Source organism: Micropterus salmoides, unplaced genomic scaffold, assembly GCF_014851395.1.
Source record: "Micropterus salmoides isolate LMB-PRFRI ecotype aquatic unplaced genomic scaffold, ASM1485139v1 Ms_hic_scaffold_1568, whole genome shotgun sequence".
Lineage (NCBI taxonomy): Eukaryota > Metazoa > Chordata > Actinopteri > Centrarchiformes > Centrarchidae > Micropterus > Micropterus salmoides.
In genome coordinates this window covers 17,377-44,707 of record NW_024040672.1, presented here as the reverse complement: position 1 = coordinate 44,707, position 27,331 = coordinate 17,377, and the positions used below count along the sequence as shown (strand labels likewise).

The 27,331-nt window shown below is 48.0% G+C and overlaps 1 protein-coding gene across 1 annotated transcript; it reads right to left on the bottom strand.

Moving 5' to 3' along the window:
- Positions 1 to 593: 593 nt before the first annotated feature.
- Positions 594 to 17,897, bottom strand: LOC119904817 (gamete and mating-type specific protein A-like; the record flags this gene model as incomplete). Its single annotated transcript, XM_038721498.1, has 3 exons — positions 594 to 644; positions 7,493 to 7,546; positions 17,826 to 17,897. Coding segments are annotated over 3 exons (177 nt in total), but the record flags the coding sequence as incomplete, so codon positions are not given.
- Between the last annotated feature and the right edge of the window lie 9,434 nt (positions 17,898 to 27,331).

Below are 27,331 nucleotides of genomic sequence, written 5' to 3'. Positions count from 1 at the left end.
TGTAGCAGGTGTCGTTGATTCAGTTGATGGAGCAGGTGTCATCGTTGCTTCAGTTGTTGGAGCAGGTGTCGTTTCTTCAGTTGTTGGAGCAGTTGCACTTGATTCAGTTGTATTCATGGCAGGTGTCATCGTTGTTTCAGTTGCTGGAGAAGATGTCGTTGTTGCATCATTTGTTGTTGGCGAAGGTGTCGTTTTTGCCTCAGTTGTTGGAGCAGGTGACGTTGTTCCTGCAGTTGGTGGAGCAGGTGTTGTTGTTGATTCAGTTGTTGTTGGGGCAGGTGTCGCTGCCTCAGTTGTTGGAGCAGGTGTCGTTGTTGCTTCAGTTGTTGTCGGGGCAGGTGTCATTGTTGCCTCAGTTGATGGAGTAAGTGTCGTCCTTTCTTCAGGTTTTGGAGCAGGTGTTGCCTCAGTTCTTGGAGAAGATGTCAGAGGTATCATTGTTGCCTCAGTTGTTGGAGCTTCTGTCGTTGTTGCTTCAGTTGTTGTTGGCGTAGGTGTCGTTGTTGCCTCAGTTGTTGGAGCATGTGTCGTTTTTCAGTTGTTGGAGCAGTTGTACTTGATTCAGTTGTTGTCATGGCAGGTGTCATCGTTGCTTCAGTTGTTGGAGCAGGTGTCGTTTCTTCAGTTGTCGGAGCACTTGTAGTTGTTACTTCAGTTGTTGTCGGGGCAGGTGTCATCGTTGCTTCAGTTGCTGGAGAAGATGTTGTTGTTGCTTCATTTGTTGTTGGGGCAGGGGTCGTTGTTGACTCAGTTGTCGGAGCTTCTGTCATTGTTGCCTCAGTTGTTGTTGGGGCAGAGGTCGTTGTTGCTTCAGTTGCTGGAGAAGATGTTGTTGTTGATTCGGTTCTTGTTGGGGCAGGTGTCGATGATTCAGTTGTTGTCGGGGCAGGTGTCATCGTTGCTTCAGTTGCTGGAGAAGATGTTGTTGTTGATTCGGTTCTTGTTGGGGCAGGTGTCGATGATTCAGTTGTTGGAGCAGGTGTCGTTTCTTCAGTTGTTGGAGCAGTTGCACTGATTCAGTTGTATTCATGGCAGGTGTCATCGTTGTTTCAGTTGCTGGAGAAGATGTCGTTGATTCAGTTGTTTGACCTGGTCTCGTTTCTTCAGTTGTTGTTGGGGCAGGTATCGCTGCCTCAGTTCTTGGGGCAGGCGTCATTTTTGCTGCAGTTGTTGTTGTGTTTCAGTTGTTGTCGGGGCAGGTGTCGTTGCGTCAGTTGTTGGAGCAGGTGTCATTGTTGCTGCAGTTGGTGGAGCAGGTGTCGTTGTTTCTTCAATTGTTGTCGGGGCAGGTGTCGTTGTTGCCTCAGTTGTTGGAGTAAGTGTCGTCCTTTCTTCAGGTTTTGGAGCAGGTGTTGTCGTTGCCTCAGTTCTTGGAGAAGATGTCACCGGTATCATTGTTGCTGCAGTTGTGGGAGCTGGTGTCATTGTTACTTCAGTTGTTGTTGGGGCAGGGGTCGTTGTTGACTCAGTTGCTGGAGCAGGTGTCGGTGTTTCATCATTGGTTGTCGGGGCAGGTGTCGTCGTTGCTTCAGTTGTTGGAGAAGATGTTGTTGTTGCTTCATTTGTTGTCGGCGAAGGTGTCGTTGCCTCAGTTGTTGGAGTTGGTGTCGTTGTTTCTTCAGTTGTTGTCGGGGAAGGTGTCGTGGTTGCCTCAGTTGGAGCAAGTATTTTGTTGCCTCAGTTGATGGAGCAGTTGTAGTTGTTTTCTCAGTTGTTGTCGGGGCAGGTGTAGTTGTTGTCTCAGATGTTGTAGCAGGTGTCGTTGATTCAGTTGATGGAGCAGGTGTCATCGTTGCTTCAGTTGTTGGAGCAGGTGTCGTTTCTTCAGTTGTTGGAGCAGTTGCACTTGATTCAGTTGTATTCATGGCAGGTGTCATCGTTGTTTCAGTTGCTGGAGAAGATGTCGTTGTTGCGTCATTTGTTGTTGGCGAAGGTGTCGTTTTTGCCTCAGTTGTTGGAGCAGGTGACGTTGTTCCTGCAGTTGGTGGAGCAGGTGTTGTTGTTGATCAGTTGTTGTTGGGGCAGGTGTCGCTGCCTCAGTTGTTGGAGCAGGTGTCGTTGTTGCTTCAGTTGTTGTCGGGGCAGGTGTCATTGTTGCCTCAGTTGATGGAGTAAGTGTCGTCCTTTCTTCAGGTTTTGGAGCAGGTGTTGCCTTAGTTCTTGGAGAAGATGTCAGAGGTATCATTGTTGCTGCAGTTGTTGGAGGTGGTGTCGTTGTTGATTCAGTTGTTGTTGGGGCAGGTGTCGTTGCCTCAGTGGTTGGAGCAAGTGTCGTTTTTGCTTCAGTTCCTGGTGAAGATGTCGTTGTGGCGTCATTTGTTGTTGGCGAAGGTGTCGTTGTTGCCTCAGTTGTTGGAGCTTCTGTCGTTGTTGCTTCAGTTGTTGTTGGTGTAGGTGTCGTTGTTGCCTCAGTTGTTGGAGCATGTGTCGTTTTTTCAGTTGTTGGAGCAGTTGTACTTGATTCAGTTGTTGTCATGGCAGGTGTCATCGTTGCTTCAGTTGTTGGAGCAGGTGTCGTTTCTTCAGTTGTCGGAGCACTTGTAGTTGTACTTCAGTTGTTGTCGGGGCAGGTGTCATCGTTGCTTCAGTTGTGGAGAAGATGTTGTTGTTGCTTCATTTGTTGTTGGGGCAGGGGTCGTTGTTGACTCAGTTGTCGGAGCTTCTGTCATTGTTGCCTCAGTTGTTGTTGGGGCAGAGGTCGTTGTTGCTTCAGTTGCTGGAGAAGATGTTGTTGTTGATTCGGTTCTTGTTGGGGCAGGTGTCGATGATTCAGTTGTTGTCGGGGCAGGTGTCATCGTTGCTTCAGTTGCTGGAGAAGATGTTGTTGTTGATTCGGTTCTTGTTGGGGCAGGTGTCGATGATTCAGTTGTTGGAGCAGGTGTCGTTTCTTCAGTTGTTGGAGCAGTTGCACTTGATTCAGTTGTATTCATGGCAGGTGTCATCGTTGTTTCAGTTGCTGGAGAAGATGTCGTTGTTGCGTCATTTGTTGTTGGCGAAGGTGTCGTTTTTGCCTCAGTTGTTGGAGCAGGTGACGTTGTTCCTGCAGTTGGTGGAGCAGTGTTGTTGTTGATTCAGTTTGTTGGGGCAGGTGTCGCTGCCTCAGTTGTTGGAGCAGGTGTCGTTGTTGCTTCAGTTGTTGTCGGGGCAGGTGTCATTGTTGCCTCAGTTGATGGAGTAAGTGTCGTCCTTTCTTCAGGTTTTGGAGCAGGTGTTGCCTCAGTTCTTGGAGAAGATGTCAGAGGTATCATTGTTGCTGCAGTTGTTGGAGGTGGTGTCGTTGTTGATTCAGATGTTGTTGGGGCAGGTGTCGTTGCCTCAGTGGTTGGAGCAAGTGTCGTTTTTGCTTCAGTTCCTGGTGAAGATGTCGTTGTGGCGTCATTTGTTGTTGGCGAAGGTGTCGTTGTTGCCTCAGTTGTTGGAGCTTCTGTCATTGTTGCCTCAGTTGTTGTTGGGGCAGAGGTCGTTGTTGCTTCAGTTGCTGGAGAAGATGTGTTGTTGATTCGGTTCTTGTTGGGGCAGGTGTCGATGATTCAGTTGTTGTCGGGGCAGGTGTCATCGTTGCTTCAGTTGCTGGAGAAGATGTTGTTGTTGATTCGGTTCTTGTTGGGGCAGGTGTCGATGATTCAGTTGTTGGAGCAGGTGTCGTTTCTTCAGTTGTTGGAGCAGTTGCACTTGATTCAGTTGTATTCATGGCAGGTGTCATCGTTGTTTCAGTTGCTGGAGAAGATGTCGTTGTTGCGTCATTTGTTGTTGGCGAAGGTGTCGTTTTTGCCTCAGTTGTTGGAGCAGGTGACGTTGTTCCTGCAGTTGGTGGAGCAGGTGTTGTTGTTGATTCAGTTGTTGTTGGGGCAGGTGTCGCTGCCTCAGTTGTTGGAGCAGGTGTCGTGTTGCTTCAGTTGTTGTCGGGGCAGGTGTCATTGTTGCCTCAGTTGATGGAGTAAGTGTCGTCCTTTCTTCAGGTTTGGAGCAGGTGTTGCCTCAGTTCTTGGAGAAGATGTCAGAGGTATCATTGTTGCTGCAGTTGTTGGAGGTGGTGTCGTTGTTGATTCAGTTGTTGTTGGGGCAGGTGTCGTTGCCTCAGTGGTTGGAGCAAGTGTCGTTTTTGCTTCAGTTCCTGGTGAAGATGTCGTTGTGGCGTCATTTGTTGTTGGCGAAGGTGTCGTTGTTGCCTCAGTTGTTGGAGCTTCTGTCGTTGTTGCTTCAGTTGTTGTTGGCGTAGGTGTCGTTGTTGCCTCAGTTGTTGGAGCATGTGTCGTTTTTTCAGTTGTTGGAGCAGTTGTACTTGATTCAGTTGTTGTCATGGCAGGTGTCATCGTTGCTTCAGTTGTTGGAGCAGGTGTCGTTTCTTCAGTTGTCGGAGCACTTGTAGTTGTTACTTCAGTTGTTGTCGGGGCAGGTGTCATCGTTGCTTCAGTTGCTGGAGAAGATGTTGTTGTTGCTTCATTGTTGTTGGGGCAGGGGTCGTTGTTGACTCAGTTGTCGGAGCTTCTGTCATTGTTGCCTCAGTTGTTGTTGGGGCAGAGGTCGTTGTTGCTTCAGTTGCTGGAGAAGATGTTGTTGTTGATTCGGTTCTTGTTGGGGCAGGTGTCGATGATTCAGTTGTTGTCGGGGCAGGTGTCATCGTTGCTTCAGTTGCTGGAGAAGATGTTGTTGTTGATTCGGTTCTTGTTGGGGCAGGTGTCGATGATTCAGTTGTTGGAGGGGCAGGTGTCGTTGCCTCAGTGGTTGGAGCAAGTGTCGTTGTTGCCTCAGTTGTTGGAGCAGTTGTCGTTGATTCAGTTTTTGGAGGGTCAGGTGTCGTGCCTCAGTGGTTGGAGCAAGTGTCGTTGTTGCCTCAGTTGTTGGATAAGATGTAGTTGTTTCTTCAGTTGTTGGAGCAGGTGTCGTTTCTTCAGTTGTTGGAGCAGATGACGTCATTGCTTCAATCATTGGAGCAGGTGTTGTTGGTGCTTCAATTGTTGTTGGGGTAGGTGTTTTTGCCTCAGTGGTTGGCGCAGATGTCATTGATTCAGTTGTTGGACCTGGGGTCGTTGTATCTTCAGTTATTGTTGGGGCAGGTGATGTTGCTGTCTCAGTTTTTGGAGCAGGTGTTGTTGTTGCTTCATTTGTTGGAGGTGGTGTCGTCGTTGATTCAGTTGTTGTCGGGGCAGGTGTCGTTGCCTCAGTTGTTGGAGCAGGTGTTGTTGTTTCAGTTGTTGGAGCTGGTGTCGTTGTTACTTCAGTTGTTGTTGGGGCAGAGGTCATTGTTGATTCAGTGTTTGGACCTGGGCTCCTTGTTTCTTCTGTTGTTGTGTGGGCAGGTGATGTTGCTGTCTCAGTTTTGGAGCAGGTGTCGTTTTTGCTTCAGTTGTTGGAGCTGGTGTCGTTGTTGCTTCAGTTGTTGTCGGGGCAGGTGTCGTTGTTGCCTCAGTTGTTGGAGCAGATGACGTCATTGCTTCAATCATTGGAGCAGGTGTTGTTGTTGCTTCAGTTGTTGTTGGGGTAGATGTTATTACCTCAGTTGTTGGCGCAGATGTCGTTGATTCAGTTGATGGACCTGGTCTTGTTGTTTCTTCTGTTGTTGTGTAGGCAGGTGGTGTTGTTGTCTCAGTTGTTGGAGCAGGAGTCGTCATTGCTGCAGTTGTTGTTATCTTTTCAGTTGTTGTCGAGACAGGTGTTGTTGCGTCAGTTGTTGGAGCAGGTATCGTTGTTGCTGTAGTTGTTGGAGGTGGTATCGTTGTTGCCTCAGTTGTTGTTGGGGAAGGTGTTGTTGCCTCAGTTGTTGGAGCAGGTGTCATTGATTCAGTTGTTGTTGGGGCAGGTGTCGTTGCCTCAGTTGTTGGAACAGGTGTCGCTGATTCAGTTGTTGGACCTGGTCTTGTTGTTTCTTCTGTTGTTGTGTGGGCAGGTGGTGTTGTTGTCTCAGTTGCTGGAGCAGGAGTCGTCATTGCTGCAGTTGTTGTTGTTTTTTCAGTTGTTGTCGAGACAGGTGTTGTTGCCTCAGTTGTTGGAGCAGGTGTCGTTGTTGCTTCAGTTGTTGGAGCTGGTGTCGTTGTTGCTTCAGTTGTTGTTGGGGCAGGTGTTGTTGCCTCAGTTGTTGGAGCAGGTGTCATTGATTCAGTTGTTGTTGGGGCAGGTGTCGTTGCCTCAGTTGTTGGAACAGGTGTCGTTGAGTCAGTTGTTGGACCTGGTCTTGTTGTTTCTTCTGTTGTTGTGTGGGCAGGTGGTGTTGTTGTTTCAGTTGTTGGAGCAGGTGTCGTCGTTGCTGCAGTTGTTGTTGTTTTTCAGTTGTTGTCGAGACAGGTGTCGTTGTTGCTTCAGTTGTTAGAGCTGGTGTCGTTGTTACTTCAGTTGTTGTTGGGGCAGGTGTTGTTGCCTCAGTTGTTGGAGCAAGTGTCGTTTCTTCAGTTGCTGGAGCACTTGTAGTTGATTCAGTTGTTGTTGGGGCAGGTGTCATCGTTGCTTCTGTTGCTGGAGAAGATGTCGTTGTTGCTTCATTTGTTGTTGGCGAAGGTGTCGTTGTTGCCTCTGTTGTTGGAGCTTCTGTCGTTGTTGCCTCAGTTGTTGTTGGCGAAGGTGTCGTTGTTGCCTCAGTAGTTGGAGCTGCTGTTGTTGTGGCTTCAGTTGTTGTCGGGGCAGGTGTCGTGGTTGCCTCAGTTGGAGCAGGTATTTTTGTTGCCTCAGTTGTTGGAGCAGTTGTAGTTGTTTCCTCAGTTATTGTCGGGGAAGGTCTAGTTGTTGTCTCAGTTGTTGGAGCAGGTGTCATTGATTCAGTTGTTGTTGGGGCAGGTGTCGTTGCCTCAGTTGTTGGAACAGGTGTCGTTGATTCAGTTATTGGACCTGGTCTTGTTGTTTCTTCTCTTGTTGTGTGGGCAGGTGGTGTTGTTGCCCCAGTTGTTGGAGCAGGTGTCGTTGTTGCTGCAGTTGTTAGAGGTGGTATCGTTGTTGATTCAGTTGTTGTTGGGGCAGGTGTTGTTGCCTCAGTTGTTGGAGAAGGTGTCGTTGATTCAGTTGTTGTCGGGGCAGGCGTCGTAGTTGCCTCAGTCGTTGGAAAATGTGTCGTCGTTGCTTCAATCACCGGAGTAGGTGTCGCTGTTGCGGTAATTGTTGGGGCAGGTTTTGTTATTGAGTCAGTTGTTTTCGGGGCAGGTGTCATTGCCTCAGTTGTTGGAGCAGGTGTTGTTGTTTCAGTTGTTGGAGAAGATGTCGTTGTTGCTTCAGTTGTTGTAGGCGCAGGTGTCGTTGTTGCCTCAGTTGTTGGAGAAGATGTCGTTGTTGCTTCAGTTGTTGAAGCAGGTGTCGTTGTTGCTGCAGTTGTTGGAAAAGGTGTCGTTGTTGCTTCAGTTGTTATCGGGGCAGGTGTCGTTGTTGCCTCAGTTGTCGGAACTCGTGTTGTTGATTCAGTTGTTGTTGGGGAAGGTGTCGTTGCCTCAGTTGTTGGAGCAGGTGTCGTTGATTCAGTTGTTGTCGGGGCAGGTGTCGTTGTTGCCTCAGTCGTTGGAGCAGGTGTCGTTGTTTCAGTTGTTGGAGCAGGTGTCGTTGTTTCTTCAGTTGTTGTCGGGGCAGGTGTCGTCGTTGCCTCAGTTGTTGGAGAAGATGTCGTTGTTGCTTCAGTTGTTGGGGCAGGTGTCGTTGCTTCAGTTGCTGGAGAAGATGTTGTTGTTGCTTCATTTGTTGTCGAGGCAGGTGTCGTTGTTGCCTCAGTTGTTGGAGCAGGTGTCGTTTCTTCAGTTGTTGGAGCAGTTGTACTTGATTCAGTTATTGTCATGGCAGGTGTCATCGTTGCTTCAGTTGTTGGAGCTGGTGTCGTTGTTACTTCAGTCATTGTTGGGGCAGGGGTCGTTGTTGACTCAGTTGTTGGAGCAGGTGTCGTTTCTTCAGTTGTTGGAGCAGTTGTAGTTGATTCAGTTGTTGTCGGGGCAGGTTTCATCGTTGCTTCAGTTGCTGGAGAAGATGTTGTTGTTGCTTCATTTGTTGTTGGCGAAGGTGTCGTTGTTACCTCAGTTGTTGTCGGGGCAGGTGTAGTTGTTGTCTCAGTTGTTGGAGTAGGTGTTGTTGATTCGGTTCTTGTTGGGGCAGGTGTCATCGTTGCTTCAATTGCTGGAGAAGTTGTTGGAGCACTTGTAGTTGATTCAGTTGTTGTCGGGGCAGGTGTCATCGTTGCTTCAGTTGTTGGAGCTGGTGTCGTTGTTACTTCATTTGTTGTCGGGGCAGTTGTTGGAGTAGGTGTTGTTGATTCGGTTCTTGTTGGGGCAGGTGTCATCGTTGCTTCAGTTCCTGGAGTAGATGTCGTTGTTGCTTCATTTTTTGTCGGCGAAGGTGTCGTTGCCTCAGTTGATGGAGTTGCTGTCGTTGCCTCAGTTGTTGTTGGCGAAGGTGTCATTGTTTCCTTAGTTGTTGGAGCTGCAGTTGTTGTGGCTTCAGTTGTTGTTGGGGCAGGTGTCGTGGTTGCCTCAGTTGGAGCAAGTATGTTTGTTGCCTCAGTTGTCGGGGCAGGTGTAGTTGTTGTCTCAGATGTTGGAGCAGGTGTCGTTGATTCAGTTGTTGTCGGGGCAGGTTTCATTGCTTCAGTTGTTGGAGCAGGTGTCATCGTTTCTTCAGTTGTTGGAGCACTTGTAGTTGTTACTTCAGTTGTTGTTGGAGCACTTGTAGTTGTTACTTCAGTTGTTTTTGGGGCAGGGGTCATCGTTGCTTCTGTTGCTGGAGAAGATGTCGTTGTTGCTTCATTTGTTGTTGGCGAAGGTGTCGTTGTTGCCTCTGTTGTTGGAGCTTCTGTCGTTGTTGCCTCAGTTGTTGTTGGCGAAGGTGTCGTTGTTTCCTCAGTAGTTGGAGCTGCTGTTGTTGTGTCTTCAGTTGTTGTCGGGGCAGGTGTCGTGGTTGCCTCAGTTGGAGCAGGTATTTTTGTTGCCTCAGTTGTTGGAGAAGTTGTAGTTGTTTCTTCAGTTGTCGTCGGGGCAGGTTTCATTGCTTCAGTTGTTGGAGCACTTGCAGTTGTTGTTGGGGCAGGTGTCATTGTTGCTTCAGTTGCTGGAGAAGATGTTGTTGTTGCTTCATTTGTTGTTGGGGCAGGGGTCGTTGTTGACTCAGTTGTTGGAGCAGGTGTCGTTTCTTCAGTTGTTGGAGCACTTGTAGTTGATTCAGTTGTTGTCGGGGATGGTGTCATCGTTGCTTCAGTTGCTGGAGCTGGTGTAGTTGTTACTTCAGTTGTTGTTGGGGCAGGGGTCGTTGTTGATTCAGTTGTTGTCGGGGCAGGTGTCGTCGTTGCTTCAGTTCCTGGAGAAGATGTCGTTGTTGCTTCATTTTTTGTCGGCGAAGGTGTCGTTGCCTCAGTTGATGGAGTTGCTGTCGTTGCCTCAGTTGTTGTTGGCGAAGGTGTCGTTTCCTCAGTTGTTGGAGCTGCAGTTGTTGTGGCTTCGGTTGTTGTTGGGGCAGGTGTCGTGGTTGCCTCAGTTGGAGCAAGTATGTTTGTTTCCTCAGTTGTCGGGGCAGGTGTCGTCGTTGCTTCAGTTCCTGGAGAAGATGTCGTTGTTGCTTCATTTTTTGTCGGTGAAGGTGTCGTTGCCTCAGTTGATGGAGTTGCTGTCGTTGCCTCAGTTGTTGTTGGCGAAGGTGTCATTGTTTCCTTAGTTGTTGGAGCTGCAGTTGTTGTGGCTTCAGTTGTTGTTGGGGCAGGTGTCGTGGTTGCCTCAGTTGGAGCAAGTATGTTTGTTTCCTCAGTTGTCGGGGCAGGTGTAGTTGTTGTCTCAGATGTTGGAGCAGGTGTCGTTGATTCAGTTGTTGTCGGGGCAGGATTCATTGCTTCAGTTGTTGGAGCAGGTGTAATCGTTTCTTCAGTTGTTGGAGCACTTGTAGTTTTTACTTCAGTTGTTGTTGGGGCAGGGGTCGTTGTTGATTCAGTTGTTGTCGGGGGAGGTGTCGTCGTTGCTTCAGTTCCTGGAGTAGATGTCGTTGTTGCTTCATTTGTTGTCGGCGAAGGTGTCGTTGCCTCAGTTGTTGGAGTTGCTGTCGTTGCCTCAGTTGTATTTGGCGAAGGTGTCGTTGTTTCCTCAGTTGTTGGAGCTGCAGTTGTTGTGGCTTCAGTTGTTGTTGGGGCAGGTGTCGTGGTTGCCTCAGTTGGAGCAAGTATGTTTGTTGCCTCAGTTGTCGGGGCAGGTGTAGTTGTTGTCTCAGATGTTGGAGCAGGTGTCGTTGATTCAGTTGTTGTTGGGGCAGGGGTCGTTGTTGCTTCAGTTGCTGGAGAAGATGTCGTTGTTGCTTCATTTTTTGTTGGCGAAGGTGTCGTTGTTGCCTCAGTTGTTGGAGCTTCTGTCGTTGTTGCCCCAGTTGTTGTTGGCGAATGTGTCATTGTTGCCTCAGTGGTTGGAGCTGCTGTTGTTGTGGCTTCAGTTGTTGTTGGAGCATGTGTCGTGGTTGCCTCAGTTGGAGCAGGTATTTTTGTTTCCTCAGATGTTGGAGCAGATATAATTGTTTCCTCATTTGTTGTCAGGGCAGGTGTAGTTGTTGTCTCAGATGTTGGAGCAGGTGTCATCGTTTCTTCAGTTGTTGGAGCAGTTGTACTTGATTCAGTTGTTGTCATGGCAGGTGTCATCATTGCTTCAGTTGTTGGAACTGGTGTCGTTGTTGCTTCAGTTGTTGTTGGGGTAGGTGTCGTGGTTGCCTCAGTTGGAGCAGGAATTTTTGTTGCCTCAGTTGTTGGAGCAGTTGTAGTTGTTTCCTCAGTTGTTGTCGGGGCAGGTTTCATTGCCTCAGTTGTTGGAGCAGGTGTCATCGTTGCTTCAGTTGTTGGAGCTGGTGTCGTTGTTACTTCATTTGTTGTTGGCGAAGGTGTCGTTGTTGCCTCAGTTGGTGGAGCTTCTGTCGTTGTTACGTCATTTGTTGTTGGGGCAGGTGTAGTTGTTGTCTCAGTTGTTGGGGTAGGTGTTGTTGATTCGGTTCTTGTTGGGGCAGGTGTCATCGTTGCTTCAGTTGTTGGAACTGGTGTCGTTGTTGCTTCAGTTGTTGTTGGGGCAGGGGTCGTATTTTCATCATTGGTTGTTGGAGCAGTTGTAGTTGTTTCCTTAGTTGTTGTCGGGGCAGGTTTCATTGCCTCAGTTGTTGGAGCAGCTGTAGTTGTTGCCTCAGTTGTTGGAGCTTCTGTCGTTGTTACTTCAGTTGTTGTTGGGGCAGGGGTCGTTGTTGACTCAGTTGTTGAAGAAGATGTCATTGTTGCTTCATTTGTTGTCGGCGAAGGTATCGTTGCCTGAGTTGTTGGAGTTGCTGTTGTTGTTGCTTCAGTTGTTGTCGGGGTAGGTGTCGTGGTTTCCTCAGTTGGAACAGGTATTTTTGTTGCCTCAGTTGTTGGAGCAGTTGTAGTTGTTTCTTCAGTTGTTGTCGGGGCAGGTTTCATTGCCTCAGTTGCTGGAGCAGGTGTCATCGTTGCCTCAGTTGTTGGAGCAGGTGTCATCGTTGCTTCAGTTGTTGGAGCATGTGCCGTTGTTTCTTCAGTTGTTGTCGGGGCAGGTGTCATCGTTGCTTCAGTTGCTTGAGAAGATGTTGTTGTTGCTTCAGTTGTTGTTGGGGCAGGGGTCGTTGTTGACTCAGTTGTTGGAGCAGGTGTCGTTTTTTCAGTTGTTGGAGAACTTGTAGTTGATTCAGTTGTTGTCGGGGCAGGTGTCATCGTTGCTTCAGTTGCTGGAAAGATGTTGTTGTTGCTTCATTTGTTGTTGGGGCAGGGGTCGTTGTTGCCTCAGTTGTTGGAGATTCTGTCGTTGTTGCACCAGTTGTTGTTGGCGAAGGTGTCGTTGTTGCCTCAGTGGTTGGAGCTGCTGTTGTTGTGGCTTCAGTTGTTGTCGGGACAGGTGTCGTGGTTGCCTCAGTTGGAGCAGGCATTTTTGTTTCCTCAGTTGTTTGAGCAGTTGTAGTTGTTTCCACAGTTGTTGTCGGGGCAGGTGTAGTTGTTGTCTCAGATGTTGGAGCAGGTGTCATCGTTACTTCAGTTGTTGTTGGGGCAGGGGTCGTTGTTGCTTCAGTTGCTGGAGAAGATGTCGTTGTTGCGTCATTTGTTGTTGGAGAAGATGTCGTTGTTGCTTCATTTGTTTTTGGGGCAGGGGTCGTTGTTGACTCAGTTGTTGGAGCAGGTGTCGTTTCTTCAGTTGTTGGAGCACTTGTAGTTGATTCAGTTGTTGTCGGGGATGGTGTCATCGTTGCTTCAGTTGCTGGAGAAGATGTCGTTGTTGCTTCATTTGTTGTCGGCGAAGGTGTCGTTGCCTCAGTTGTTGGAGTTTCTGTCGTTGCCTCAGTTGTTGTTGGTGAAGGTGTCGTTGTTTCCTCAGTTGTTGGAGCTGCAATTGTTGTGGCTTCAGTTGTTGGAGCACTTGTAGTTGATTCAGTTGTTGTCGGGGATGGTGTCATCGTTGCTTCAGTTGCTGGAGAAGATGTTGTTTTTGCTTCATGTGTTGTTGGGGCAGGGGTTGTTGTTGACTCAGTTGTTGGAGCAGGGGTCGTTGTTGATTCAGTTGCTGGAGATTCTGTTGTTGTTGCTTCATTTGTTTTTGGCGAAGGTGTCGTTGTTGCCTCAGTGGTTGGAGCTGCTGTTGTTGTGGCTCCAGTTGTTGTCGGGACAGGTGTCGTGGTTGCCTCAGTTGGAGCAGGTATTTTTGTTTCCTCAGTTGTTTGAGCAGTTGTAGTTGTTTCCACAGTTGTTGTCGGGGCAGGTGTAGTTGTTGTCTCAGATGTTGGAGAAGGTGTCATCGTTTCTTCAGTTGTTGGAGCACTTGTAGTTGTTACTTCAGTTGTTGTTGGGGCAGGGTCGTTGTTGCTTCAGTTGCTGGAGAAGATGTCATTGTTGCGTCATTTGTTGTTGGCGAAGGTGTCGTTGTTGCCTCAGTGGTTGGAGCTGCTGTTGTTGTGGCTTCAGTTGTTGTCGGGACAGGTGTCGTGGTTGCCTCAGTTGGAGCAGGTATTTTTGTTTCCTCAGTTGTTTGAGCAGTTGTAGTTGTTTCCAGAGTTGTTGTCGGGGCAGGTGTAGTTGTGGTCTCAGATGTTGGAGAAGGTGTCATCGTTTCTTCAGTTGTTGGAGCACTTGTAGTTGTTACTTCAGTTGTTGTTGGGGCAGGGGTCGTTGTTGCTTCAGTTGCTGGAGAAGATGTCGTTGTTGCGTCATTTGTTGTTGGAGAAGATGTCGTTGTTGCTTCATTTGTTTTTGGGGCAGGGGTCGTTGTTGACTCAGTTGTTTGAGCAGGTGTCGTTTCTTCAGTTGTTGGAGCAGTTGTACTTGATTCAGTTGTTGTAATGGCAGGTGTCATCGTCGCTTCAGTTGTTGGAGCTGGTGTCGTTGTTGCCTCAGTTGTTGGAGCAGGTGTGGTTTCTTCAGTTGTTGGAGCACTTGTAGTTGATTCAGTTGTTGTCAAGGCAGGTGTCATTGTTGCTTCAGTGCCTGGAGAAGATGTTTTTGTTGAATCATTTGTTGTCGGGGCAGGTGTCATCGTTGCTTCAGTTGCTAGAGAAGATGTTGTTTTTGCTTCATTTGTTGTTGGGGCAGGGGTCGTTGTTGACTCAGTTGTTGGAGCAGGTGTCGTTTCTTCAGTTGTTGGAGCACTTGTACTTGATTCAGTTGTTGTCGGGGCAGGTGTCATCGTTGCTTCAGTTGTTGGAGCTGGTGTCGTTGTTGACTCAGTTGTTGGAGCAGGTGTCGTTTCTTCAGTTGTTGGAGAACTTGTAGTTGATTCAGTTGTTGTCGGGGCAGGTGTCATCGTTGCTTCAGTTGCTGGAAAAGATGTTGTTGTTGCTTCATTTGTTGTCAAGGCAGGTGTAGTTGTTGCCTCAGTTGTTGGAGATTCTGTCATTGTTGCACCAGTTGTTGTTGGCGAATGTGTCATTGTTGCCTCAGTGGTTGGAGCTGCTGTTGTTGTGGCTTCAGTTGTTGTCGGGGCAGGTGTCGTGGTTGCCTCAGTTGGAGCAGGTATTTTTGTTTCCTCAGTTGTTTGAGCAGTTGTAGTTGTTTCCACAGTTGTTGTCGGGGCAGGTGTAGTTGTTGTCTCAGATGTTGGAGCAGGTGTCATCGTTACTTCAGTTGTTGTTGGGGCAGGGGTCGTTGTTGCTTCAGTTGCTGGAGAAGATGTCGTAGTTGCGTCATTTGTTGTTGGAGAAGATGTCGTTGTTGCTTCATTTGTTTTTGGGGCAGGGGTCGTTGTTGACTCAGTTGTTGGAGCAGGTGTCGTTTCTTCAGTTGTTGGAGCACTTGTAGTTGATTCAGTTGTTGTCGGGGCAGGTGTCATCGTTGCTTCAGTTTCTGGAGAAGATGTTGTTGTTGCTTCATTTGTTGTTGGGGCAGCGGTCGTTGTTGACTCAGTTGTTGGAGCAGGTGTCGTTTCTTCAGTTGTTGGAGCACTTGTAGTTGATTCAGTTGTTGTCGGGGATGGTGTCATCGTTGCTTCAGTTGCTGGAGAAGATGTTGTTGTTGCTTCATTTGTTGTTGGGGCAGGGGTTGTTGTTGACTCAGTGGTTGGAGCTGCTGTTGTTGTGGCTTCAGTTGTTGTCGGGAGAGGTGTCGTGGTTGCCTCAGTTGGAGCAGGTATTTTTGTTTCCTCAGTTGTTTGAGCAGTTGTAGTTGTTTCCACAGTTGTTGTCAGGGCAGGTGTAGTTGTTGTCTCAGATGTTGGAGCAGGTGTCGTTTCTTCAGTTGTTGGAGCACTTGTAGTTGATTCAGTTGTTGTCGGGGCAGGTGTCGTGGTTGCCTCAGTTGGAGCAAGTATTTTTGTTTCCTCAGTTGTTTGAGCAGTTGTAGTTGTTTCCACAGTTGTTGTCGGGGCAGGTGTAGTTGTTGTCTCAGATGTTGGAGCAGGTGTCATCGTTACTTCAGTTGTTGTTGGGGCAGGGGTCGTTGTTGCTTCAGTTGCTGGAGAAGATGTCGTAGTTGCGTCATTTGTTGTTGGAGAAGATGTCGTTGTTGCTTCATTTGTTTTTGGGGCAGGGGTCGTTGTTGACTCAGTTGTTGGAGCAGGTGTCGTTTCTTCAGTTGTTGGAGCACTTGTAGTTGATTCAGTTGTTGTCGGGGCAGGTGTCATCGTTGCTTCAGTTGCTGGAGAAGATGTTGTTGTTGCTTCATTTGTTGTTGGGGCAGGGGTCGTTGTTGACTCAGTTGTTGGAGCAGGTGTCGTTTCTTCAGTTGTTGGAGCACTTGTAGTTGATTCAGTTGTTGTCGGGGATGGTGTCATCGTTGCTTCAGTTGCTGGAGAAGATGTTGTTGTTGCTTCATTTGTTGTTGGGGCAGGGGTTGTTGTTGACTCAGTGGTTGGAGCTGCTGTTGTTGTGGCTTCAGTTATTGTCGGGACAGGTGTCGTGGTTGCCTCAGTTGGAGCAGGTATTTTTGTTTCCTCAGTTGTTTGAGCAGTTGTAGTTGTTTCCACAGTTGTTGTCGGGGCAGGTGTAGTTGTTGTCTCAGATGTTGGAGAAGGTGTCATCGTTTCTTCAGTTGTTGGAGCACTTGTAGTTGTTACTTCAGTTGTTGTTGGGGCAGGGGTCGTTGTTGCTTCAGTTGCTGGAGAAGATGTCGTTGTTGCGTCATTTGTTGTTGGGGCAGCGGTCGTTGTTGACTCAGTTGTTGGAGCAGGTGTCGTTTCTTCAGTTGTTGGAGCACTTGTAGTTGATTCAGTTGTTGTCGGGGCAGGTGTCATCGTTGCTTCAGTTTCTGGAGAAGATGTTGTTGTTGCTTCATTTGTTGTTGGGGCAGCGGTCGTTGTTGACTCAGTTGTTGGAGCAGGTGTCGTTTCTTCAGTTGTTGGAGCACTTGTAGTTGATTCAGTTGTTGTCGGGGATGGTGTCATCGTTGCTTCAGTTGCTGGAGAAGATGTTGTTGTTGCTTCATTTGTTGTTGGGGCAGGGGTTGTTGTTGACTCAGTGGTTGGAGCTGCTGTTGTTGTGGCTTCAGTTGTTGTCGGGAGAGGTGTCGTGGTTGCCTCAGTTGGAGCAGGTATTTTTGTTTCCTCAGTTGTTTGAGCAGTTGTAGTTGTTTCCACAGTTGTTGTCAGGGCAGGTGTAGTTGTTGTCTCAGATGTTGGAGCAGGTGTCGTTTCTTCAGTTGTTGGAGCACTTGTAGTTGATTCAGTGTTGTCGGGGCAGGTGTCGTGGTTGCCTCAGTTGGAGCAAGTATTTTGTTTCCTCAGTTGTTTGAGCAGTTGTAGTTGTTTCCACAGTTGTTGTCGGGGCAGGTGTAGTTGTTGTCTCAGATGTTGGAGCAGGTGTCATCGTTACTTCAGTTGTTGTTGGGGCAGGGGTCGTTGTTGCTTCAGTTGCTGGAGAAGATGTCGTAGTTGCGTCATTTGTTGTTGGAGAAGATGTCGTTGTTGCTTCATTTGTTTTTGGGGCAGGGGTCGTTGTTGACTCAGTTGTTGGAGCAGGTGTCGTTTCTTCAGTTGTTGGAGCACTTGTAGTTGATTCAGTTGTTGTCGGGGCAGGTGTCATCGTTGCTTCAGTTGCTGGAGAAGATGTTGTTGTTGCTTCATTTGTTGTTGGGGCAGGGGTCGTTGTTGACTCAGTTGTTGGAGCAGGTGTCGTTTCTTCAGTTGTTGGAGCACTTGTAGTTGATTCAGTTGTTGTCGGGGATGGTGTCATCGTTGCTTCAGTTGCTGGAGAAGATGTTGTTGTTGCTTCATTTGTTGTTGGGGCAGGGGTTGTTGTTGACTCAGTGGTTGGAGCTGCTGTTGTTGTGGCTTCAGTTATTGTCGGGACAGGTGTCTTGGTTGCCTCAGTTGGAGCAGGTATTTTGTTTCCTCAGTTGTTTGAGCAGTTGTAGTTGTTTCCACAGTTGTTGTCGGGGCAGGTGTAGTTGTTGTCTCAGATGTTGGAGAAGGTGTCATCGTTTCTTCAGTTGTTGGAGCACTTGTAGTTGTTACTTCAGTTGTTGTTGGGGCAGGGGTCGTTGTTGCTTCAGTTGCTGGAGAAGATGTCGTTGTTGCGTCATTTGTTGTTGGGGCAGCGGTCGTTGTTGACTCAGTTGTTGGAGCAGGTGTCGTTTCTTCAGTTGTTGGAGCACTTGTAGTTGATTCAGTTGTTGTCGGGGCAGGTGTCATCGTTGCTTCAGTTGCTGGAGAAGATGTTGTTGTTGCTTCATTTGTTGTTGGGGCAGCGGTCGTTGTTGACTCAGTTGTTGGAGCAGGTGTCGTTTCTTCAGTTGTTGGAGCACTTGTAGTTGATTCAGTTGTTGTCGGGGATGGTGTCATCGTTGCTTCAGTTCTTGGAGAAGATGTCGTTGTTGCTTCATTTGTTGTCGGCGAAGATGTCGTTGCCTCAGTTGTTGGAGTTTCTGTCGTTGCCTCAGTTGTTGTTGGCGAAGGTGTCGTTGTTTCCTCAGTTGTTGGAGCTGCAATTGTTGTGGCTTCAGTTGTTGGAGCACTTGTAGTTGATTCAGTTGTTGTCGGGGATGGTGTCATCGTTGCTTCAGTTGCTGGAGAAGATGTTGTTTTTGCTTCATTTGTTGTTGGGGCAGGGGTTGTTGTTGACTCAGTTGTTGGAGCAGGGGTCGTTGTTGCTTCAGTTGCTGGAGATTCTGTTGTTGTTGCACCAGTTGTTGTTGGCGAAGGTGTCGTTGTTGCCTCAGTGGTTGGAGCTGCTGTTGTTGTGGCTTCAGTTGTTGTCGGGACAGGTGTTGTGGTTGCCTCAGTTGGAGCAGGTATTTTTGTTTCCTCAGTTGTTTGAGCAGTTGTAGTTGTTTCCACAGTTGTTGTCGGGGCAGGTGTAGTTGTTGTCTCAGATGTTGGAGAAGGTGTCATCGTTTCTTCAGTTGTTGGAGCACTTGTAGTTGTTACTTCAGTTGTTGTTGGGGCAGGGGTCGTTGTTGCTTCAGTTGCTGGAGAAGATGTCGTTGTTGCGTCATTTGTTGTTGGCGAAGGTGTCGTTGTTGCCTCAGTGGTTGGAGCTGCTGTTGTTGTGGCTTCAGTTGTTGTCGGGACAGGTGTCGTGGTTGCCTCAGTTGGAGCAGGTATTTTTGTTTCCTCAGTTGTTTGAGCAGTTGTAGTTGTTTCCAGAGTTGTTGTCGGGGCAGGTGTAGTTGTTGTCTCAGATGTTGGAGAAGGTGTCATCGTTTCTTCAGTTGTTGGAGCACTTGTAGTTGTTACTTCAGTTGTTGTTGGGGCAGGGGTCGTTGTTGCTTCAGTTGCTGGAGAAGATGTCGTTGTTGCGTCATTTGTTGTTGGAGAAGATGTCGTTGTTGCTTCATTTGTTTTTGGGGCAGGGGTCGTTGTTGACTCAGTTGTTTGAGCAGGTGTCGTTTCTTCAGTTGTTGGAGCAGTTGTACTTGATTCAGTTGTTGTAATGGCAGGTGTCATCGTCGCTTCAGTTGTTGGAGCTGGTGTCGTTGTTGCCTCAGTTGTTGGAGCAGGTGTGGTTTCTTCAGTTGTTGGAGCACTTGTAGTTGATTCAGTTGTTGTCAAGGCAGGTGTCATTGTTGCTTCAGTGCCTGGAGAAGATGTTTTTGTTGAATCATTTGTTGTCGGGGCAGGTGTCATCGTTGCTTCAGTTGCTAGAGAAGATGTTGTTTTTGATTCATTTGTTGTTGGGGCAGGGGTCGTTGTTGACTCAGTTGTTGGAGCAGGTGTCGTTTCTTCAGTTGTTGGAGCACTTGTAGTTGATTCAGTTGTTGTCGGGGCAGGTGTCATCGTTGCTTCAGTTGTTGGAGCTGGTGTCGTTGTTGACTCAGTTGTTGGAGCAGGTGTCGTTTCTTCAGTTGTTGGAGAACTTGTAGTTGATTCAGTTGTTGTCGGGGCAGGTGCCATCGTTGCTTCAGTTGCTGGAAAAGATGTTGTTGTTGCTTCATTTGTTGTCAAGGCAGGTGTAGTTGTTGTCTCAGATGTTGGAGCAGGTGTCATCGTTACTTCAGTTGTTGTTGGGGCAGGGGTCGTTGTTGCTTCAGTTGCTGGAGAAGATGTCGTTGTTGCGTCATTTGTTGTTGGAGAAGATGTCGTTGTTGCTTCATTTGTTTTGGGGCAGGGGTCGTTGTTGACTCAGTTGTTGGAGCAGGTGTCGTTTCTTCAGTTGTTGGAGCACTTGTAGTTGATTCAGTTGTTGTCGGGGATGGTGTCATCGTTGCTTCAGTTGCTGGAGAAGATGTTGTTGTTGCTTCATTTGTTGTTGGGGCAGCGGTCGTTGTTGACTCAGTTGTTGGAGCAGGTGTCGTTTCTTCAGTTGTTGGAGCAGGTGTCGTTTCTTCAGTTGTTGGAGCACTTGTAGTTGATTCAGTTGTTGTCGGGGATGGTGTCATCGTCTCTTCAGTTGCTGGAGAAGATGTTGTTGTTGCTTCATTTGTTGTTGGGGCAGGGGTTGTTGTTGACTCAGTTGTTGGAGCAGGGGTCGTTGTTGCTTCAGTTGCTGGAGATTCTGTTGTTGTTGCACCAGTGTTGTTGGCGAAGGTGTCGTTGTTGCCTCAGTGGTTCGAGCTGCTGTTGTGGCTTCAGTTGTTGTCGGGACAGGTGTCGTGGTTGCCTCAGTTGGAGCAGGTATTTTGTTTCCTCAGTTGTAGTTGTTTCCAGAGTTGTTGTCGGGGCAGGTGTAGTTGTTGTCTCAGATGTTGGAGAAGGTGTCATCGTTTCTTCAGTTGTTGGAGCACTTGTAGTTGTTACTTCAGTTGTTGTTTGGGCAGGGGTCGTTGTTGCTTCAGTTGCTGGAGAAGATGTCGTTGTTGCGTCATTTGTTGTTGGAGAAGATGTCGTTGTTGCTTCATTTGTTTTTGGGGCAGGGGTCGTTGTTGCCTCAGTTGTTTGAGCAGGTGTCGTTTCTTCAGTTGTTGGAGCAGTTGTACTTGATTCAGTTGTTGTCATGGCAGGTGTCATCGTTGCTTCAGTTGCTAGAGAAGATGTTGTTTTTGCTTCATTTATTGTTGGGGCAGGGGTCGTTGTTGACTCAGTTGTTGGAACAGGTGTCGTTTCTTCAGTTGTTGGAGCACTTGTAGTTGATTCAGTTGTTGTCGGGGCAGGTGTCATCGTTGCTTCAGTTGTTGGAGCTGGTGTCGTTGTTGACTCAGTTGTTGGAGCAGGTGTCGTTTCTTCAGTTGTTGGAGCACTTGTAGTTGATTCATTTGTTGTCGGGCAGGTGTCATCGTTGCTTCAGTTGCTAGAGAAGATGTTGTTTTGCTTCATTTATTGTTGGGGCAGGGGTCGTTGTTGACTCAGTTGTTGGAACAGGTGTCGTTTCTTCAGTTGTTGGAGCACTTGTAGTTGATTCAGTTGTTGTCGGGGCAGGTGTCATCGTTGCTTCAGTTGTTGGAGCTGGTGTCGTTGTTGACTCAGTTGTTGGAGCAGGTGTCGTTTCTTCAGTTGTTGGAGCACTTGTAGTTGATTCAGTTGTTGTCGGGGCAGGTGTCATCGTTGCTTCAGTTGCTGGAGAAGATGTTGTTGTTGATTCATTTGTTGTTGGGGCAGGGGTCGTTGTTGCCTCAGTTGTTGGAGATTCTGTCGTTGTTGCACCAGTTGTTGTTGGCGAAGGTGTCGTTGTTGCCTCAGTCGTTGGAGCTGCTGTTGTTGTGGCTTCAGTTGTTGTCGGGACAGGTGTCGTGGTTGCCTCAGTTGGAGCAGGTATTTTTGTTTCCTCAGTTGTTTGAGCAGTTGTAGTTGTTTCCACAGTTGTTGTCGGGGCAGGTGTAGTTGTTGTCTCAGATGTTGGAGCAGGTGTCATCGTTACTTCAGTTGTTGTTGGGGCAGGGGTCGTTGTTGCTTCAGTTGCTGGAGAAGATGTCGTAGTTGCGTCATTTGTTGTTGGAGAAGATGTCGTTGTTGCTTCATTTGTTTTTGGGGCAGGGGTCGTTGTTGACTCAGTTGTTGGAGCAGGTGTCGTTTCTTCACTTGTTGGAGCACTTGTAGTTGATTCAGTTGTTGTCGGGGCAGGTGTCATCGTTGCTTCAGTTGCTGGAGAAGATGTTGTTGTTGCTTCATTTGTTGTTGGGGCAGCGGTCGTTGTTGACTCAGTTGTTGGAGCAGGTGTCGTTTCTTCAGTTGTTGGAGCACTTGTAGTTGATTCAGTTGTTGTCGGGGATGGTGTCATCGTCTCTTCAGTTGCTGGAGAAGATGTTGTTGTTGCTTCATTTGTGTTGGGGCAGGGGTTGTTGTTGACTCAGTTGTTGGAGCAGGGGTCGTTGTTGCTTCAGTTGCTGGAGATTCTGTTGTTGTTGCACCAGTTGTTGTTGGCGAAGGTGTCGTTGTTGCCTCAGTGGTTGGAGCTGCTGTTGTTGTGGCTTCAGTTGTTGTCGGGACAGGTGTCGTGGTTGCCTCAGTTGGAGCAGGTATTTTTGTTTCCTCAGTTGTTTGAGCAGTTGTAGTTGTTTCCAGAGTTGTTGTCGGGGCAGGTGTAGTTGTTGTCTCAGATGTTGGAGAAGGTGTCATCGTTTCTTCAGTTGTTGGAGCACTTGTAGTTGTTACTTCAGTTGTTGTTGGGGCAGGGGTCGTTGTTGCTTCAGTTGCTGGAGAAGATGTCGTTGTTGCGTCATTTGTTGTTGGAGAAGATGTCGTTGTTGCTTCATTTGTTTTTGGGGCAGGGGTCGTTGTTGACTCAGTTGTTTGAGCAGGTGTCGTTTCTTCAGTTGTTGGAGCAGTTGTACTTGATTCAGTTGTTGTAATGGCAGGTGTCATCGTCGCTTCAGTTGTTGGAGCTGGTGTCGTTGTTGCCTCAGTTGTTGGAGCAGGTGAGGTTTCTTCAGTTGTTGGAGCACTTGTAGTTGATTCAGTTGTTGTCAAGGCAGGTGTCATTGTTGCTTCAGTGTCTGGAGAAGATGTTTTTGTTGAATCATTTGTTGTCGGGGCAGGTGTCATCGTTGCTTCAGTTTCTAGAGAAGATGTTGTTTTTGCTTCATTTATTGTTGGGGCAGGGGTCGTTGTTGACTCAGTTGTTGGAGCAGGTGTCGTTTCTTCAGTTGTTGGAGCACTTGTAGTTGATTCAGTTGTTGTCGGGGCAGGTGTCATCGTTGCTTCAGTTGTTGGAGCTGGTGTCGTTGTTGACTCAGTTGTTGGAGCAGGTGTCGTTTCTTCAGTTGTTGGAGCACTTGTAGTTGATTCAGTTGTTGTCGGGGCAGGTGTCATCGTTGCTTCAGTTGCTGGAGAAGATGTTGTTGTTGATTCATTTGTTGTTGGGGCAGGGGTCGTTGTTGCCTCAGTTGTTGGAGATTCTGTCGTTGTTGCACCAGTTGTTGTTGGCGAAGGTGTCGTTGTTGCCTCAGTCGTTGGAGCTGCTGTTGTTGTGGCTTCAGTTGTTGTCGGGACAGGTGTCGTGGTTGCCTCAGTTGGAGCAGGTATTTTTGTTTCCTCAGTTGTTTGAGCAGTTGTAGTTGTTTCCACAGTTGTTGTCGGGGCAGGTGTAGTTGTTGTCTCAGATGTTGGAGCAGGTGTCATCGTTACTTCAGTTGTTGTTGGGGCAGGGGTCGTTGTTGCTTCAGTTGCTGGAGAAGATGTCGTAGTTGCGTCATTTGTTGTTGGAGAAGATGTCGTTGTTGCTTCATTTGTTTTTGGGGCAGGGGTCGTTGTTGACTCAGTTGTTGGAGCAGGTGTCGTTTCTTCACTTGTTGGAGCACTTGTAGTTGATTCAGTTGTTGTCGGGGCAGGTGTCATCGTTGCTTCAGTTGCTGGAGAAGATGTTGTTGTTGCTTCATTTGTTGTTGGGGCAGCGGTCGTTGTTGACTCAGTTGTTGGAGCAGGTGTCGTTTCTTCAGTTGTTGGAGCACTTGTAGTTGATTCAGTTGTTGTCGGGGATGGTGTCATCGTCTCTTCAGTTGCTGGAGAAGATGTTGTTGTTGCTTCATTTGTTGTTGGGGCAGGGGTTGTTGTTGACTCAGTTGTTGGAGCAGGGGTCGTTGTTGCTTCAGTTGCTGGAGATTCTGTTGTTGTTGCACCAGTTGTTGTTGGCGAAGGTGTCGTTGTTGCCTCAGTGGTTGGAGCTGCTGTTGTTGTGGCTTCAGTTGTTGTCGGGACAGGTGTCGTGGTTGCCTCAGTTGGAGCAGGTATTTTTGTTTCCTCAGTTGTTTGAGCAGTTGTAGTTGTTTCCAGAGTTGTTGTCGGGGCAGGTGTAGTTGTTGTCTCAGATGTTGGAGAAGGTGTCATCGTTTCTTCAGTTGTTGGAGCACTTGTAGTTGTTACTTCAGTTGTTGTTGGGGCAGGGGTCGTTGTTGCTTCAGTTGCTGGAGAAGATGTCGTTGTTGCGTCATTGTTGTTGGAGAAGATGTCGTTGTTGCTTCATTTGTTTTTGGGGCAGGGGTCGTTGTTGACTCAGTTGTTTGAGCAGGTGTCGTTTCTTCAGTTGTTGGAGCAGTTGTACTTGATTCAGTTGTTGTAATGGCAGGTGTCATCGTCGCTTCAGTTGTTGGAGCTGGTGTCGTTGTTGCCTCAGTTGTTGGAGCAGGTGAGGTTTCTTCAGTTGTTGGAGCACTTGTAGTTGATTCAGTTGTTGTCAAGGCAGGTGTCATTGTTGCTTCAGTGCCTGTAGAAGATGTTTTTGTTGAATCATTTGTTGTCGGGGCAGGTGTCATCGTTGCTTCAGTTGCTAGAGAAGATGTTGTTTTTGCTTCATTTATTGTTGGGGCAGGGTCGTTGTTGACTCAGTTGTTGGAGCAGGTGTCGTTTCTTCAGTTGTTGGAGCACTTGTAGTTGATTCAGTTGTTGTCGGGGCAGGTGTCATCGTTGCTTCAGTTGTTGGAGCTGGTGTCGTTGTTGACTCAGTTGTTGGAGCAGGTGTCGTTTCTTCAGTTGTTGGAGCACTTGTAGTTGATTCAGTTGTTGTCGGGGCAGGTGTCATCGTTGCTTCAGTTGCTGGAGAAGATGTTGTTGTTGCTTCATTTGTTGTTGGGGCAGGGGTCGTTGTTGACTCAGTTGTTGGAGCAGGTGTCGTTGTTTCATCATTGGTTGTTGGAGCAGTTGTAGTTGTTTCCTCAGTTGTTGTTGGGGCAGGTTTCATTGCCTCAGTTGTTGGAGCAGGAGTCATCGTTGCCTCAGTTGTCGGAGCGATTGTCGTTGATTCAGTTGTTGTCGGGGAGGTTTCGTCGTTGCTTCAGTTCTTGGAGAAGATGTCGTTGTTGCTTCATTTGTTGTCGGCGAAGGTGTCGTTGCCTCAGTTGTTGGAGTTTCTGTCGTTGCCTCAGTTGTTGTTGGCGAAGGTGTCGTTGTTTCCTCAGTTGTTGGAGCTGCAATTGTTGTGGCTTCAGTTGTTGGAGCACTTGTAGTTGATTCAGTTGTTGTCGGGGATGGTGTCATCGTTGCTTCAGTTGCTGGAGAAGATGTTGTTTTGCTTCATTTGTTGTTGGGGCAGGGTTGTTGTTGACTCAGTTGTTGGAGCAGGGGTCGTTGTTGCTTCAGTTGCTGGAGATTCTGTTGTTGTTGCACCAGTTGTTGTTGGCGAAGGTGTCGTTGTTGCCTCAGTGGTTGGAGCTGCTGTTGTTGTGGCTTCAGTTGTTGTCGGGACAGGTGTCGTGGTTGCCTCAGTTGGAGCAGGTATTTTTGTTTCCTCAGTTGTTTGAGCAGTTGTAGTTGTTTCCAGAGTTGTTGTCGGGCAGGTGTAGTTGTTGTCTCAGATGTTGGAGAAGGTGTCATCGTTCTTCAGTTGTTGGAGCACTTGTAGTTGTTACTTCAGTTGTTGTTGGGGCAGGGGTCGTTGTTGCTTCAGTTGCTGGAGAAGATGTCGTTGTTGCGTCATTTGTTGTTGGAGAAGATGTCGTTGTTGCTTCATTTGTTTTTGGGGCAGGGGTCGTTGTTGACTCAGTTGTTGGAGCAGGTGTCGTTTCTTCAGTTGTTGGAGCAGTTGTACTTGATTCAGTTGTTGTCAAGGCAGGTGTCATTGTTGCTTCAGTGCCTGGAGAAGATGTTTTTGTTGAATCATTTGTTGTCGGGGCAGGTGTCATCGTTGCTTCAGTTGCTAGAGAAGATGTTGTTTTTGCTTCATTTGTTGTTGGGGCAGGGGTCGTTGTTGACTCAGTTGTTGGAGCAGGTGTCGTTTCTTCAGTTGTTGGAGCACTTGTAGTTGATTCAGTTGTTGTCGGGGCAGGTGTCATCGTTGCTTCAGTTGCTGGAGAAGATGTTGTTGTTGCTCATTTGTTGTTGGGGCAGGGGTCGTTGTTGACTCAGTTGTTGGAGCAGGTGTCGTTGTTGCCTCAGTTGTTGGAGCAGGTGTGGTTTCTTCAGTTGTTGGAGCACTTGTAGTTGATTCAGTTGTTGTCGGGGCAGGTGTCATCGTTGCTTCAGTTGCTAGAGAAGATGTTGTTTTGCTTCATTTGTTGTTGGGGCAGGGGTCGTTGTTGACTCAGTTGTTGGAGCAGGTGTCGTTTCTTCAGTTGTTGGAGCACTTGTAGTTGATTCAGTTGTTGTCGGGGCAGGTGTCATCGTTGCTTCAGTTGTTGGAGCTGGTGTCGTTGTTGACTCAGTTGTTGGAGCAGGTGTCGTTTCTTCAGTTGTTGGAGCACTTGTAGTTGATTCAGTTGTTGTCGGGGCAGGTGTCATCGTTGCTTCAGTTGCTGGAGAAGATGTTGTTGTTGCTTCATTTGTTGTTGGGGCAGGGGTCGTTGTTGACTCAGTTGTTGGAGCAGGTGTCGTTGTTTCATCATTGGTTGTTGGAGCAGTTGTAGTTGTTCCTCAGTTGTTGTCGGGGCAGGTTTCATGCCTCAGTTGTTGGAGCAGGAGTCATCATTGCCTCAGTTGTCGGAGCGATTGTCGTTGATTCAGTTGTTGTCGGGGGAGGTTTCGTCGTTGCTTCAGTTCTTGGAGAAGATGTCGTTGTTGCTTCATTTGTTGTCGGCGAAGGTGTCGTTGCCTCAGTTGTTGTTGGCGAAGGTGTCGTTGTTTCCTCTGTTGTTGGAGCTGCAATTTTTGTGGCTTCAGTTGTTGTTGGGGCAGGTGTCGTAGTTGCCTCAGCTGGAGCAAGTATGTTTGTTGCCTCAGTTTTTGGGGCTGGTGTCATTGTTGCTGCAGTTGCTGGAGAAGATGTCGTTGTTGCTTCATTTGTTGTTGGCGAAGGTGTCGTTGTTGCCTCAGTTGTTGGAGCAGGTGTCGTTTCTTCAGTTGTTGGAGCACTTGTAGTTGATTCAGTTGTTGTCGGGGCAGGTGTCATTGTTGCTGCAGTGTTTGGAGAAGATGTCGTTGTTGCTTCATTTGTTTTGGGGCAGGGGTCGTTGTTGACTCAGTTTGTTTGAGCAGGTGTCGTTTCTTCAGTTGTTGGAGCAGTTGTACTTGATTCAGTTGTTGTAATGGCAGGTGTCATCGTCGCTTCAGTTGTTGGAGCTGGTGTCGTTGTTGCCTCAGTTGTTGGAGCAGGTGAGGTTTCTTCAGTTGTTGGAGCACTTGTAGTTGATTCAGTTGTTGTCAAGGCAGGTGTCATTGTTGCTTCAGTGCCTGGAGAAGATGTTTTTGTTGAATCATTTGTTGTCGGGGCAGGTGTCATCGTGCTTCAGTTGCTAGAGAAGATGTTGTTTTGCTTCATTTATTGGGGCAGGGGTCGTTGTTGACTCAGTTGTTGGAGCAGGTGTCGTTTCTTCAGTTGTTGGAGCACTTGTAGTTGATTCAGTTGTTGTCGGGGCAGGTGTCATCGTTGCTCAGTTGTTGGAGCTGGTCGTTGTTGACTCAGTTGTTGGAGCAGGTGTCGTTTCTTCAGTTGTTGGAGCACTTGTAGTTGATTCAGTTGTTGTCGGGGCAGGTGTCATCGTTGCTTCAGTTGCTGGAGAAGATGTTGTTGTTGCTTCATTTGTTGTTGGGGCAGGGGTCGTTGTTGACTCAGTTGTTGGAGCAGGTGTCGTTGTTTCATCATTGGTTGTTGGAGCAGTTGTAGTTGTTTCCTCAGTTGTTGTCGGGGCAGGTTTCATTGCCTCAGTTGTTGGAGCAGGAGTCATCGTTGCCTCAGTTGTCGGAGCGATTGTCGTTGATTCAGTTGTTGTCGGGGGAGGTTTCGTCGTTGCCTCAGTTCTTGGAGAAGATGTCGTTGTTGCTTCATATGTTGTCGGCGAAGGTGTCGTTGCCTCAGTTGTTGGAGTTTCTGTCGTTGCCTCAGTTGTTGTTGGCGAAGGTGTCGTTGTTTCCTCAGTTGTTGGAGCTGCAATTGTTGTGGCTTCAGTTGTTGGAGCACTTGTAGTTGATTCAGTTGTTGTCGGGGATGGTGTCATCGTTGCTTCAGTTGCTGGAGAAGATGTTGTTTTTGCTTCATTTGTTGTTGGGGCAGGGGTTGTTGTTGACTCAGTTGTTGGAGCAGGGGTCGTTGTTGCTTCAGTTGCTGGAGATTCTGTTGTTGTTGCACCAGTTGTTGTTGGCGAAGGTGTCGTTGTTGCCTCAGTGGTTGGAGCTGCTGTTGTTGTGGCTTCAGTTGTTGTCGGGACAGGGGTCGTTGTTGCTTCAGTTGCTGGAGAAGATGTCGTTGTTGCGTCATT